The sequence below is a fragment of the Lampetra fluviatilis genome, chromosome 7 (genome assembly GCF_964198595.1).
Source record: "Lampetra fluviatilis chromosome 7, kcLamFluv1.1, whole genome shotgun sequence".
Classification (NCBI taxonomy): Eukaryota; Metazoa; Chordata; class Hyperoartia; order Petromyzontiformes; family Petromyzontidae; genus Lampetra; species Lampetra fluviatilis.
In genome coordinates this window covers 11,339,470-11,355,371 of record NC_136281.1, presented here as the reverse complement: position 1 = coordinate 11,355,371, position 15,902 = coordinate 11,339,470, and the positions used below count along the sequence as shown (strand labels likewise).

The 15,902-nt window shown below is 53.1% G+C and overlaps 1 protein-coding gene across 1 annotated transcript in view; it reads left to right on the top strand.

Moving 5' to 3' along the window:
* The window catches only part of LOC144933572 (uncharacterized), a 34,294-nt gene that overhangs the window by 4,733 nt on the left and 13,659 nt on the right, over nucleotides 1-15,902 (top strand). The window contains exons 3-5 of the mRNA XM_078858497.1: nucleotides 5,817-7,373; nucleotides 9,077-10,627; nucleotides 11,202-11,915. Of these exons, the coding sequence (XP_078714623.1) occupies nucleotides 5,817-7,373; nucleotides 9,077-10,627; nucleotides 11,202-11,915 (3,822 nt within the window). The remainder of the gene's footprint in view (nucleotides 1-5,816; nucleotides 7,374-9,076; nucleotides 10,628-11,201; nucleotides 11,916-15,902) is intronic.

The window sequence follows — 15,902 nt, the reverse complement described above, 5'->3', positions numbered from 1 at the left end:
GCGTGACAAACCTTATTAATTGGCTGCGTCGGGTGGTGGTGGATTTAACGACACGTTTATATATTTAAGTGATCTAACCCCAAAAACCTGTATTATGGAAGGTAGAATCGCTCAACTCCATAAGTGACATGTCTGAACATTTTTTGTCGTGCGTGGAGTCGAGACGTTTCATCCACTACACCCTTTAAACATGGTGGCCTTGCTTCCCGAAGGCGGGAAACCCCCCCACCAACCACGTCGAGTGTGTACAGAAGCGTCTAATGCTGTATACGCATTTCATTGTAGTAATACGAAGAGTTGACATCTAATGGGACGTGGCCAAGTACATTTAAAAAAAAAATAATGTACTGTTTATTGTTATACAATGTATTGTTGTAGAAGTTGTCATGAAACAAACAAAATGTATTGCCCTCTTATTACATCATATATTAAACAGTTTAAAATTAACTCGTTTTCAGAAGCGACCTGGCCACAAATGATAGCTCAAGGGAGTGGCTTATGTGGAAATTTATAGCAGCCAAATACTTTAAATGTACGTTCCTAAATGTGGAGGGGAAAAAACCAGAGCACCTGGAGAAAATTCACACTTGCTAGGGGGTAACAAACACTATCCCATACAGACCGAACTGGTGGAAGCTACATTTTTGTTGTACTGCCCTCTGACAAGCCAGGGTCTGGCCCCTCCTCGTCGACCATGAGAAGAGAAACATTTGCTGAAGTGGGCCACTTCAGCAATTGTTTCTTGCTGTGGTTGTCCCACCTGATGACGGACGCTTGTGTTGCGCCCGAAACGTCGTGAATTAATTTATTTTATTTTATACCTACGTGACTTTACCGAAAGAACCAAAGAGTATGGATCCCTGCAGTCACGAAAACTTCAAATCTAGATATTCATGAGAAGAAAGTTTTAACAGCATTTGCGCTATCCACCAAGCCTCGCTGCTGTCTCCACCGTGCTAGATTACAAAAAGCACGCCACCTTGCTGTTTGTGCGTCGGATATTGTCACGTGCTTGAGTGCATGTCTCACGCACGAAGGGGCTCGTTTCAGTACCAGACTCCCATACAGTGCACGAGAGAGGTGCTCTTGGATTTGGGTTGGAAAGGAGGGGATTAAAGATAAGCAAAAAGCTTTTGGCCACACAAAGGCAGCCAGGCCAAATCGTGGCACTCGCACCCACTACCGGTAATCCACAATGTGTTCCATCAAAATATCACTTAATGGAAGCACTGCCATATATTGTACTGGCTGGTAAAAATCTGCGGATATTTTTGTCTGATTCCAAAGGGTTTTTGAACTTCTGCCTTTGACTGAAATTTGTAGGATTATCTCTGAGCTCATCTCACCTCTGGTAAAGTGTGGCAGGCTGATTTGTTTGTGCGTTGTGTGAGCATGTTAACATAATTACAAGGAGCTACTTGGTTTACTTGTATGCATGCTGAGCTTCTTTTGCACTGTACGTAGCCAACCGTGCTAATCGGAGGTGCAGGGGATGAACAACAAACTAACAACAAAAGCACTTTTAAAGAAATGAGTTTTCAATCTATATTTAAAAGTGCGTAGCTCCAGTGGCTTTCTAATACCGGAAGGAAGATGGTTCCAGACGGCCGCAGAAGCGCATCCGAAAGTGTGCAATGGCTAGCCAAAAGCTGCTGCGAGGATGACCGGAGTTTGCGTAATGGTTCATGCTCCTTGACAAGATCAGCAAGGTAATGTGTTTCATTTGTGGCAAGCACTTTGCGCGTAATGAGTGCGACCTTACAATGTATTCGTTCAGCAACCGAAAACCAATGCAGCTCGGCGAGCAATGGATGCATGCGATGCACACAGCATCCTCCTTGGCCCTCGTTGAGTGCTGTACAATTATGGTGAATCCACTGCTGAAAAATGACTCACCCTGACTACGTTTGTCATGGGGGTTGTTTAACCGTACGTCACAACGCTGTTCAGTGCTAGTTGGTGGGAATAGGGGTGCAAAGGACCAGTTCGGGTATTATAGTACAGGCAGTTTCCTATATACGAACATCAGTACTTACGTACGAACCACCATAAGATATTATATTTCACCATCTGACCTGCGAATGTTCGGTCGTATTTACGAACCGAACCGCAGAACTATTTTGTTTGGCGGAGCGATCCTCCGTCAGATGTAATGAGTCCCAGCATCCCGCGTGATGCACGCCGCTTCTGACAAGCAAGCCAGCATAAAGATTCGAGGTAAGTGAAAATACAACAGATTGTTTTTTTCTTTTTGTGTTACTTAATTTTTATTTGCTGCAGTTTTTTACAGTATTACATGGAAATATACTATTTATTCTAATGTATTAGTTTGGCAATGCTTCACTTTGAACCATAACACATTTTATAATAACGACCTTACGTACAATTTACCTGTTGAGTTCCGAGATACGAGCAAATCGACTTATGAACGGATCTCAGGTACGTAATTTACGTATTGTTACACAGTCTTGATCTGAACATGCAGGTTTGGAATATAAGTCGAGCGCTGCCTGTACTCTCCGCAAGTGTTCACTGTTGCCAGGAATTGACCTCGCGTCCTCCAGCTTGTAGTGCATTGCACCACCGTGCCACCGCTCTACCACCCCACCCACGTTTGTGGTAAAGGAGCAGTCCTGCATTAACTTGCTCGCATCACTGCCTGTGGAATGGTCTCCACTGGAGAGCCCCCCTCCCAGAGAGGATATTTTTGGCCTACTTTTACATGCGTTGTTAGAGTCGCATTGATGGTACCATATTGGGTTGGAATTTGTTTTATCCTGCATGGAGATCAGACCTTGTGATGACGTGGCAGAGCAAGTGTCTCACAATTCGATTTAAGAAACTCAGCCGTAAGTCGACTCGCAGTTTGGCACTCTTAATAAAATTAGAACAGCACCTGGTTGTGGGAAGTCAACATTGGTTGACTTGTCACCCAAGATCATGGGATTTTACCACCCACTTAGGGGCGGGGTGTGGCTTCCTGTCTGTTGATGGGCCCTGAGCCAGTGGTAGAAATTCCACACTCCTTTGGCAGAGGTCAGTTTACCCTTTTCGGTGGCCGGGCTTCATAGATAATGTAACTTGCGACAGACGGCAGCGGTCGATTTTGTATGCAAGCCTGAGACGGCCGTCCATTTTTTTCTTTTCGAAACCATGTTTGAGGCCTTAAAAGGGCACTTGCTAATGGGTCCACCCAGTGACCGTTGACCTGCTCACAACACCGTCATATATCCTACCAATAATTACTTTTGACAGTGGAGTTGACAGTTTATAGTCATAAAAAGCTGTGGCACGGGTTGTGAATGTTAATGCTGTTTTGGGCGTGGTACCGTGCGTCTGTAATCCCATCTCTTTTGAGAAAGGGCTGATGGATTGCACAGATTCGTCATGTGCACGATACTTTTTGCGCATTATCCACTCGTGCACATGGGTGATTCCGTCTACTCCGGTTTTCTACCAAATTAATACATTCTTTGTCATGCAGTGGCAGTCAAGGAATGGAACACGTCCGAGCAGATGTCCACAGAGGAGATGAAATTGGTTCATGTGCAGCTGCTGGATGAATTGTTGCATCTTAGGATGAGAGGTGGTGACAGCTTGAAGAGGCCTTCATCCAGCAGTGGAATGATTGTGGCTGATGATGATGAATGAACTGGCCAGATATAAAAAGCAAGACCCCCCTGAATGTGAGCATTTCGATTTACAGTTTTCCTGACTATTTCTAGACCTATGATTATAAAAAGAAAAAAAAAACGTGCCCAAAATAACAGAATATTACTTGAACACTGTTTACAATGTGCATTTGAGCCAACTCTGACCACACACAAACATAGACACACTCTCCCCTTGCCGTATTCACACGGTTCAATTATTGACTACATTCCACTGCCTTTTAACAGCCTCAGTGGGCAGATGAACTTCAAGTCGGTGTTACCCGAGGCTGTTGTCAAGGGGTCCCCGTGGAAGGAGAGGAAATGGTACCGTTCCGTGACTGCGTCACCCCCGCGTGGGAATGGTCTGCTCCGTGGCCAGGGCTGCACACTTGTGTGACCTCATTAGTGCAGCTGGGAGTGCCCAGCGGGACGGGGTGGGGGGGGTGCATGTGCCTCTGAGCATGTGTCTAATTTTTTTTTTGCTGTGGAGCTCATTTAATATTAATTTCGTCTCCCGTATTCATTAGCACCTTCTTCGCTCTGCCCTTTACCAAACAATCAGGTGTGATTTAGACGGAGCCAGGGGACGGCAGGTCAGGGGAGTTACGGGGGTGTCGTTCCGTGCAGCCATTGGTGACTGAACTGAGACCCCAAGCTCGCCACGATTGAGCACACGGTGCAGCTAGGGGTTGGGCTGGAATGTAGCTGTGGTCCACGTGTTCGTACAAGTCCCAGGAGGTGGCCAAGTGACTCGGAGGTCGGAGTCCTGAGTTGGCACCGCTGACCCCTTGGGTTCGAATCCAGGCAGCCTCCTGTGATTTAACCGGTTTGTCAAGTGTAGTGAGCAGATGGTCTGGGTCCCAAGTGACTCGACAAAAAACCCGATCTCTTATTCTGTTCCTCCGAGAGAGATTTTCGTTTTCATTGTGAAGTCATGCCACCCCTACCCCGACTGTCCCCGCCCACCCACTACCCCTGCTTGCAGGAATGACCCGGGGCAGCTCGGCTGATGCGCTGCAAACTACCGCCCTCTCACCGATCTACTCGGTGGCAGAGGATTGTCCTCCGGCCTGGTCCGGGAGCTCGTACACGAATTTTGCTGGCTTGCATAATTAAATAAGGCAATGCGCGTTGTATCAGGAACTCTGAAACTCGCACCATCACACCAATCCCATGGCATTTCTGTTCTCGTGAACGTTCTGCCAGAACACTGGCGCAGATGTAGCAAGCCTGCTGTGGAAGTGCTGCCCTCTACCGTGTGACCCAGGGGTCACTTAAAATGATCTCGGGTGTAGCTCTTGTGATATTTGCTTCCCAATTGAGTATTTTACCTGCAAGCTATTAATTTGGGAAACCCATAGCAACATTACCTCCTACTATGAAACCAGAGCACCCTCTTGATAGCCTTGCGGTGCAGGAATGGCATCAGTACCAAATGTACAGTACTAATGATTTTATTCGCTTGAAAGGTTGTGTAGTGGAAAGATACTGTTTGATTCATTAACTGCTCTTCATTACCAGCAACATGAGTTTGACTCCTAGCCATTAACAGCGCCATTGACAAGTGGTATCTATCTGAACGTGGCCTAGGTCCACTCAGTCTAAACTTTACTACCTCTTTGTGGTACCTTTTGGATCGGTTCGGAAAATGACTTTCTGTATTTTCCCAGGGCGGAGTGGTGGCACAGTGGTTAGCTATCCACTGCTCTGTGGACCCGGGGTCACGAGTCGTATTGCCGGCCATGAGTCAAACATCAGTGGCGTGTTTTATCTGAAACTCACTTTAGCAACCCACAGTGATCAGCATGGTGGCGTATGGTTAAACAACTCCTATGATGGACACAGCATGGGGAGGCCCTCATTCATCAGTGTATAGATAAAGATCCGGGTTTTTTATGTTATCTCATGTATTTTCTATTACTGCTGTGGGTATAGAATACATTTTTAGTGAAGGATTTGCATTTCTACTAAATATTATAGTTCACATTGTACTTTTTTTAACTTTCATTCGTGCGTGCAGCGAATGCACGTACACTTTTATTGTACAGACTTTGTATTGTTTTTAATTATAACAACAACAATAATAATATTAATTCCTGGCTATTACTTATTTTTTGTTTTTGTTTCCCCCCCCCAACGCCCTGTTGCTCCCTCTCATTTCAGCTTTTGGGGCGATGGCCGAAACTCTGAACGCCGGCACCGCGGAAGCCGACAAGGCTGGGCTTGATGCCGTCGCCAAGCCCAGAACCACGGAGTCACCACCAGCAGCAGCAGCAGCTACAGGCTATATGGAGATGGGGCAAATGAGCGACTTTGAGATCTTGGCGCATGAGAAAGGCGACGAGTCCGACGTTAGCCCGGCAGGTGTGCGGGCGGAGCTGGAGATGCCCAAAAACTGGACGTCCGACTTTGAGGCCCAGAAGGAGGCTTCCTGCCAGGACCCCTCGCCGTCCGTCTTTCAGGACTTGTCGACCGGGCACGGCGAACGTTTTGCCACGGCAGGCCTAAGCGAGGTGGATCTGAACAAGGCCGCGGGCAGCCCCCACAGCGATGAGGGGCAGCAGATCGAATCCTGCGACAGCAGCCCCGCGGACGACATCGTGACGGTGTTCCCCACGCCGTCCGCCCTCTTCACCGAGAGCGCCGTCGCTTCCTTTCAGGGTCGGGGCAGCCCCGAAGCAGTGGGGTCTCTGTCCGGCAAGACAAGTCCGTCGGAAGACAAGACGCCTAAAAAAGCGACGTCTCCCGACAAGCCAATGGAAAAGCTCATCTTTCTCGCTCAGGAAAAATATCTGGATACCACTGTTCCGCAAAAGAGGGAGAGCGACGGCCCAAGCGACGGGGAGGTTTTGACGAAGAACCCAAGAAAGGACGAGCGAGTGGAGGCACTGAAGCCACGTGACGCGCACGTGGGCGAGAAACAACCGGTGGTGTACCACCCAGGGTACTCCGAGGCGGAAACCATCTCCATCTCGCAGGAGAGCAGCCCGCTGGAGGAGATCAGCCCCATTTCGGAAGAATTCACGGACAAACTGATCGTCGCCAGCGACGAGGTGCAGATGCGGCAGCCTTCGACGGAAATGGAGTACTCGATTTCACTGTCCCAGGAGAGCAGTCCCGGAGAAGACTCGAGTCCCGTGACGGGCAACTTGGGCCACGTGTTCCCCAAACCGAGCGCCGCTGCCACCACCGTGCAGCAGCAGCAGCAGCAGCAGCTGGCCGGGATTGATTCCTCCGAGGAGAAGCAAGTCCCGATTGCCAAGAAGGACAACTCCCTGACGTCGTCGTACGTGAGCAGCTCCACCGAGGAGTCCAGCCCTGGCGAGGAAGGAATACGCGTCGTGGGTGGCGGGAGCAAGTCCGGCGAGAAGGAAGACTTCGTGGAGGAAGTCCCGCCGCTGTCCCACGAGGAGAGATCGCCCCGCAAGACCGAGTCGCGCGCCGGGGTGGACGGAAAGGAACCGGGTTTCGCCGTGGAGTCCCTGGGGGCGTCGTGGGGCAGCGAAGACGATTGGCCCGCGAGCGAGGGTGTGCGGGCAGCCGAGCCGGTGGCCTCCTCCAAAGGAGACCTGGGTGGGCGTGTGGCTGGCGGCAACGTGGCCGAGGAGCCGCACCTCGGGGGCAAATCTCCCGGAGTGCCGCCCACTCGGGGGGCAGCCGCGGGCGGCGGGCACGCGGAGGGGCCACGCGAGGAGCAGACCGCTGCGGACGCGCACGCAGGTGAACAAGAGTGGCCCACCGCCATCCAGATTTGGTTAGCAACTGGGTGTGTAAATTATGGACTTCGTCCACAAGTACTGGGCAATGTTCAACTCCGTGCCAGTTAACGTAATGCAGTATTTGCCTTTTGGTTACTCGGCAGAGCCCCCTTGCCGATTGTCGAGCTTGGCAGGAGAGCTCTGCCGGCAATGTTTGGCCAGTTTCCATTTGACATTTTCAGTGTGAAATCAAATTTTCCTTTTCATTTATCTTTTAAATCAAATTTCTCATCTTATGTGTGGCATTACCTTGATGTTATAGATTTGTGTATATAAATAGTAGAATTCACGGTACATACAGTGTCTACGAAAGCAAGCGTATCTCACGATGCTGTACAGAAGCGTGAGTTCATCGCAGGGATCAAAGCTGGTGTGTATAGATGCTGTGTATATTCACCAGCCTACAGTGACCAGCATGGTGAAGTATGGTCAAACAACCAGCATCCCCACGCATTCATTTTTTCAATGTTTAGTTAGCTAGTTGAAAATTGTGCAAGCTGATGCACATTTCTCAGTTTGTTTAAGGGGATTATGTTTGTGTGCATTCCCTCTTTGCTGTCTGCGTCAGGAAGCAATAGTTTTCGCCGTAAAACATTTTACCATGGTAAACCAAGGGGCAGCTACGCTTATGAAGAGAGGGTCACGTGACGGACCTCTGCCCCGGGTGTGTGTTTGAAGGACGGCGGTGGGTTTTATTTCAGTTGCGTATTGTCATCCTTGGGCTGGGTCACACCACAGCAATGGGAATACGGTGACTCACGACCCCGTGTGGCCGAGAGCCTGTAGACAAAAGCGAAGGGTGATGTGTTTGCGGCCGTGGGTGGTTGCCCTTGTTTCTGTACTGCGAAATGCAGTCATGCCACTGCATACGTTTTTGCGATTATGCCGTGCGGCTATGCAGTGACGGCAACGCGGTACAATTTGGAACACAGTGGCGAATAATAACAATGGCGTGAAATGCACCCTGGATTGGCCAAACATTCCAATTCCGAAATTTTCACTCGAAATAACTCGTTTGGGATTTCACGTAGCAGCAGCGTCACCTCCGACTGACAACAAGGGTTAGGAGACCCGCCAGAGTTTTCCTTGAACGGTCGTAATAATGGTAATACTACTAACATGTGTTGCCGAGTCTAGAGTTGTTTGTGAGGTTTTGCACTATTGACACTTCAACTCTCAGAATGTGGGATGTAACAGCGAAGGTCAGATGGCTGCCACGGAACGTGGTCTCGTAGAGCAAAAACGAGAGGCTGGTGGCCAAAGTGTTAATATATATTCATTACAGCTTTGGAAACACGTGTTTCTTCTTTCAATTTAAATATAAAAAAATTTGCCCTTTCAGTTTGTTTACTTTTAAAAATGTGAAATTTTAATGTCATCTCTCGACGTGCGTGTGTTTTCCGGTCCTTCATGAGTAAGCGAGCAAGAGAATAGAGAGTAGAATTTTCCTGAGAAGTGTTGCATTTTGCCTATTGCCCCCATGGAACAGCCCGGAGCGGTCGTGAGCCTGGCCAGGCCATCACCCGCTGGCGCACCCACTCACGAGCCAGCGCCTTGGCTGCCCACGTCCGCACGCACGCACACATGCTGGATCGCAACGTGGTGTAAAGAAATGCTTTTGTAGAGATGTTAATGGAGGCGTTTGTGGCTTGATGCTCTTTTCAGGCGCGGCCGCTACGGCATGCTGGCCTGCCGGCTCGCGCGATGCTTTTCACGCCGTGCTTGCGGCGCCTCCTTTGCTGGAGGGTACTATCGCTGGGCCAGGAGTGAGGGCCGTAGCGCACGTGCAAAGTGACGACGATGAGCCCGTTGAGCCAGAGAAAGGTGAAGGGGAAGCGTTCGACGGTCACCACGCGAAAGAGAAGTTTGCCCCTCCGAAAGCAGACTCCGCAGCTAAGAGCGTTGCCGAGGAGGAGGAGGAAGAACGCGAGCACTTGGAAGCTGCCACGAAGGTGGCCATTTGCGCCGCGCAGCAGTCAGCGGCGCGGGAACGCGACTTCGGCTTGGAGCGAGTGTCCGAGGCCACCGGTGTGGACGCCACAGATTCCGATGAGAGGAACGTCGACACCGAGGAGGAAGATGAGGAGGAGGAGGAGGGAAAAGAGCTCTGGGCAGCGGCTGCCGAGCGGGCGGAGACTAGGAGAGCGGTGGAGGGAAGCATGCAGGAGCTGAGCCGGGCCCTGGAGAAGATGAAGGGGGACTCTCGTCTGGCCATTGAGGAGGTCCTGCAGCGGGAGGAGGGGGAGGGGGGCGCCGCAGTGGCTGCCGACGCGCGCAAAGCCAATGAGGCCGTCTGCGCGGAGGCCGCCGTGCCTGGGCGCGCCGGGCTGCTGCCGGCGGAAGACGCCGGGAACGATTTTCCGCTTCCGGGCAACGCGGCGCGGGCGGTGGGCACGGGAGCCGTGGAGGCCTCGAGTGTGCAGGTCCCGTTTACCGACATAATCGCCGCCGCTTCAGAAGAGGCTTTGACAGAGACGCCGGCGTCGGGGCAGACCGTGTGGAGCGTTTGCCCGGTCGCCCCGACCGAGAGCCACGTGGAGGACAAATCCGCGGTGGGGAAACCGGTGACTCGGCAAGAGGAGACTGCTTTTGAGAAGGAGCGGGAGGTGAATTTAGGGGGCTCTGACATTTCTTTTGAAAACATCGACCGAGCGGGTGGTGAACTGAAACGGCGGCAGCACCAGCAGGAGGAGACTTCGGTGGCCTTGAAGGACGACGCCTCGAACTCCCTCACGGAGGCCACGGCGCAGAACCTGGAGAACTGTGCTCGCGCGGCGGCGATCATCGTCGGCCACGAGGTGGGGCGAGGAGAAGGAGGCCCCCTCGAGTGTGAGGCGCCGGCGCCCACGAGCGACGCGCGTGCCGAGAGGGATACCACCGGGACGTGGGACCACGTCCCCACGGAAACCGATCCGGCGGGCGACTCGTCCGCGGAGTCCGAAGATGGAGCCGCAGCGCGGGATTCGCATCGCCAGCAGCAGCAGCGGCGGCAGGACCAGCGAGTACCGGCAGGCGGTGAGACGCGCGGGGATCGTTCTGGCGAGGCCCCGCAGCCAGACGCCCTCCGCGCCACCGAGGAGACAGCGCAAGAAGCCCCGACGGGCGAGCCGACGACGGCCCGCGAAGAGCTCGAAGCAACGGCGGTCGTTTTTCAAGCGCCGCGCGAGCTCCAGAGCTCTCTGGAAAGCGCTCGCGTTGCCAAAGGGCAGGGGACAGGTAAACGACGACATGCAGTGCGAGCGGCGTGTGGCTAACCGGCATGCCCACCATCGCTCTGTGTAGTCAACGTAGCTCGTAACGGCGTGTGGGGGGGGGGGGCGGGGGGTGTCTTCATCGCTTCGCCCCCATCGAGACTGATCTCATCTGCGCCCCCCCACCGTCGTGTCCGCCCAACTGCGTGCGGCGCGGAGACTCTTAACCGCTCGCCCTGGCGTGCGCGTGTGCGGTGCGATGGCTCGGCCGCCGCGCGCAGTCGCTTCACGCTTGCTTGTCGCTGCGCCTCTGACTGCGGAGTTGTTTGTGCTTTGCAGCCACCGGATGCAAACGGCTTCTGCCCCCTGCTGCTTTTTGCAGAACCGCCGTTCATTGTGTGCGCGTGTTTATTCGCGCGTGCGTCGGTGTGTGTGTAATCGCGTGCGCATACGCATGCGTGATGGTGATCGTCAGCATTGTGTAGCCACGCGCATACTCATCAGTATTCGTGTGCTCCACATTACTAATCCGTGTGATGCGCGACATCGCTGTTGTCTTTGCCCACTCATTTTTCCTTTCGTTCCTTTTTTTTTCGCAGCGAACGATTTCATGGACTTTGAAGTGGGAAGCGCGAAGCAGCAGCATCAGCAGCCTCAGCAGCAGCCTCGGCAGCAGGAGCCTGCCGTGGCCGTGAGCGTCGCCAAATTCGACACGCCGCCCTCTGCCGTCCGCGTCATTGACAGCGAGGAAGAGGAGGACGATGACGATGATGAGTACGAGAACGAGTTCTACTCGGAGGAAACCGTGGCGTCTGCGGCTGCCCCCTGGGTCCAGAAGAGCCTTATCACAGTGGAGGAGGAGGAGCTCTCCAAACCGGGCAAGGTCACCGTGATTCCCGAACCCCTCGGTGGAGCCGCAGGGCCTCCCCCGCAGGCCGCCGCCGCCGTCGAACCAAAGGGCCCGGTCGCGGCTCCGGCGGCAGCAACAGCGGGACCTGCCCCCGCCGGCGACAAGGAGGAGGAGCCCAAGGGCTTCCGTTCGTCGCAGCCGCCCCCCACCTGGCCGGGGTTCGGGCCCCCCACGGTGATCATCGAGGAGGCCGCAGAGGAAGGTGGCGCGGAGCGTGAGGAGCCCGCCCCCGAGGTGAGGCCCCGCGGGAAGCCAAGCGAGGCGGCGGCAGCGGCGGCAGCGGCGGCAGCGGCGGCAGCGGCGGAGCCGGAGAAACAGCCAGAGGTGGAGAAGAAGCTGCCAGCCAAGGCGGAGGATGGAAAGTCACGGCAGTCCTTGCTGGAGAAGATCCACTTGCCAGCAGGTACCCAGAGATGCCCGGGGCTCTGTGCTGCGTGCTGATGGATGCCAAGTAATCGTCGTTATTGTCATCGTTTTCTGTGGTCATCGTGTCTGTCCTTCCCCCGCACCTCCGATTGGCACTGTTGGATACGTAAGGTGTGAAAGAAGTTCCACATACGTCACGCATATATAAATACGGTCAACATCATCACGACCACCAATACCATCACTACCATCAGTGCTATGATCATAATCACCAACATCATCATCATCACCACCAATATACAGTTGATCGATTATCCGGTGCGCGATTATCCAGCTTCTTTATCCGGCAGTCTCAGACAGATCCGATGAAACCGAAAAAACGCTCCAAAGACTGTAACCAGTACTACGTACGTCACCCCATGCAGTGTCTTCGAGATTTGGGTGATAAGCATGGTTGTACAGTATATACGGTAACTTTTTTAATATAGGATATAAATTCGACTTTTCGTATGTTTATTTATGCTAATTTCACATATTAAAAACATTTAAAACTAAAAATACATGCTGAACAACTGAAAACATAATGTTACGCAAGAATGTGCAAAAATAAGCTATTCTGAATAATGATGTGATGACCCAGCGTTTTTTAAAATCCTGCACCCCCTCTCCACTGGATAATCGATTATCTACTGTATCATTACCATCATCACCATCACCAATATATCAGTACCATCATCACCATCACCAATATATCAATACCATCATCATCACCACCACCAATATATCTACAACAAATACCCCCTTATAGCCTCAACAGCCTGTTGGGGCAAGTGCTGTTAGCGCGCACCTATGAAGGCCTGAACGGCACACGAGGGGGTGGGTGGCCAACACAACACCCAACTGCCTTTGTCTCCTCAGTGGCGATGTTTTTACACACCGCACCAGGTACTCATTTGAGTCTGAGTCGACTTAGACGTGGCCCATGACCGGTGCAGATAATTGTCAGTGTTGTTGGCCGTGAGCAGGAATCGAATTCCGGTTAGTAGCGCAGCGTAGCACTAACCGCTACACTATCGCTCCCGGGTTTTACCCTCCACATTTAATATTAACATGCGTATTTGGCTGCCATAAATTTCTACGTGATGATAAGCCACTATTTTGAGCTCCATTTGTGGCCAGGTCACTTTTGAAAAAGAGCTAGGTAGCTCAGTGGGCCTTATCTGGTAAAATAAAAAATAGTTTTAGTTTAATTAAAGTGCCTTACAAATTCTGCGAAAATGAATGAACACTACTATAATAATGATTTCATATGTAGGCTTTCACGACCAATAATCAGTGATCTCTATAATTGATGTTGCTTTTCGATGCGTCGGCGCGTCGAGCGTGGCAGCCAAGGCAGGGGCAACGTGCCGTGACGATGTCCGCCCAGGAGGTGGAGCGGTGAGATGAGCTCTTGTGCAGTTGTTGGGTAGATCATCGCATCACAAGATCATGAGGGATAGTGATGGCTTGGGGAGGAAATTATCCAGCAGTTGATTGGCCGTTGTGGACGATGATGATGAAATAATTGCCCTCCGATTACTTTCACTGCAAGCCCGCTTATTCGCATTCTTAACGAATCGCCATCCATTTGTGGAACGTTGGAGGCAAAATAAATAGGCGAGGGTGCTCTCCCATTCGGCTGGCTCCTTTTAAAAACTTGATGCGCGTTACGCCGTTGAGCTGGTTCCCAAATATAACCCTCGCGCCAACTGCGGCTGCTCGCCAACAGCACAGCACCGGCGCACAGAAGCACGGCCACGCCGGCACACAGGCACATGAGCACACGCCCTTCACAAGAGGAGCCCCCTCCACTCGCTGCACTCCGACCGGCACCGGCCGTACGCCAAGCGGGGGACCCGTATTTTGAAGCGATGTTGGATTTCTGCACGGGGAAGGTTGCGGGTGGGGGGGTGAATTGGAGAACACGGGGGAAAAAAAACCCGCCTCTGCGATTGGCCGAGGCTGCTGCGGCTGCTGCGGAGCGCGAGCGCTGCACGCGAATGTTAATGCGGAGCCGTGAGTGCGCGCGGCCGTGATCGCCGTCACTAGAGAGCGCGAGGGTCGATCGGTCTCGGTCAGCGGGGAGGCGGCGGTGGTGGCGGCGGCGGCGACGGCAGCAGCGATGGACGGGGATTACGGAGACTACAAAAAGAGAGGTACTCGCGGGGTTTAGTTCCTCGTGCTCCGTCGATGTTTCTGTTTTGGTCGCGTAACGACGCGCGAGGGGTCGCCCCGTCGCAGAGGTCCGACCCGGCGCGTCGTCTCCCTCGCGTCGTAGCCATGAACGGCGCATGGACGGTGAGAACCGGTTTCATTTTATTTTTGCGCATCGTCGGCAAAGGTCAAGCCACTGGCTGGTTGAAGGCCTCCCAAAGCCGCCACTGTGTCTCACGGGCATGCAATGCATTAGTCCGCTGGGCGCCGCGTGAATGTACGGCAGGCGGAGTGGGTTCGCTGCGACGAAACTTGGAATGGTTGACGGTTGCAGAAGACAAACTCGCAGAGATAGGCGCACGGACACACAGACACGCACGGACACAGACACGGACACAAGCACAGACACGCCCAGCCGCACACACGCACGGACACACAAACGCACGGACACACGCAGATGGACACGTACAGACACGGACAGATGAACGGACATGGACACGCGCACGGGTACGGGCACGGGCACACGCACGGGCACACACACGGGCACAGATGTGCATGTACGGACACACACATGCACACATGCACACATGTACATACATACACACACTGCGCGCGACGACATAATCCCCTCCGCTGGAACCCGCCGAATGTGCCAGGCCTTTCCGCGTGAGCGTTCTAATTATACTCCGCGTCGCAACCCCGCAAACCCGCAACGCCACGACTCTCGCCGTGCGGCAAACTGGCCACAGCAATGCCCTTGAGTTTGCCCCATCTGTGAGCATGCGAACGACGTAGAAACGAGTGCGCTGCTTTACCTTGCGTTCCGATCTCTTGTTCAGTACCGCTCAACTTGCCTCAACAGTGGCCACGTTCTATGAGCACTCAGACCTTTTCCATAGGAATGTAGAATTTCTGCCACGGATTCGGCGCCACAAATGGATATGAAGCACCGCCATGGCTCGCTTAAGCGGAAAGGCGACGAGACTTTTGGAATTCCCGTTAGCTTGAGACGGCAGGGGGCTTTCCTGTGACAAGGAGCTTAATAGCTCATCGGATTTCTCCAGGATAAATAAAGATCCTGATTCATTCTGATTGTGAGACATGCCCACACACCGTAGGATTGGGGAATTTATAGCACTGGCTCAAATGAGACTTGAAGTAAGCATGAGGGACACTTTGGCACCGTTTGTGCTTGCGTCGGCGCGAGTAGGTGTTTGATTGCAGGGTTCTTTTTTTTTCCCCCTCTTTCTCTAATTGATGTATTTCTGTTTCTCTACGTCTGCAACTCCAGCCGCGCGTGGAATGACCGGCGCAGGGGTGTGCGCGCTGCCATCCGAGCTGTGCTGCGTAAGCGTTCGCTCGGACAGCGCTCCCCCCCCCCCCCGCTCGCTCACTCGCTTGGTCACGCGCCCATGGGGCGGGTGCCTTGGCGGGGGGAGGCCCTGCCGCTAAAGCCGGCAGCTGTCTCTGATGCCGGCTCCCCCCCCCCCAACCCGTGGCCGCTGTTCGGGCTCGGTCGCCGTGCGCGCGCGGGGCGGAGTTGGAAGCGGTGGGGGGGAAGAGTGGCGAGTTGAACATCTCGGCGTGCGTCTCCCCCGCGGGGGCAGCTCGCGGACTAAACGGCGTGCAGAGCGACCGCCCGCACTCGGGACGCACGGCACGGAGGGTTGCGTTCTGGGTTGTTGCGTAGAACTGGGCCCAACGCCATCTTCTTAGATGTAAACTTTAAAAGTGGTCGTCCTGCTCGAGCGGAGATTATGCGGTGCACATTTCCCTTTGGAGCCAGAGCCAGTGGTGTAAATTCCGCTATTCCTACGGCAGTATATTT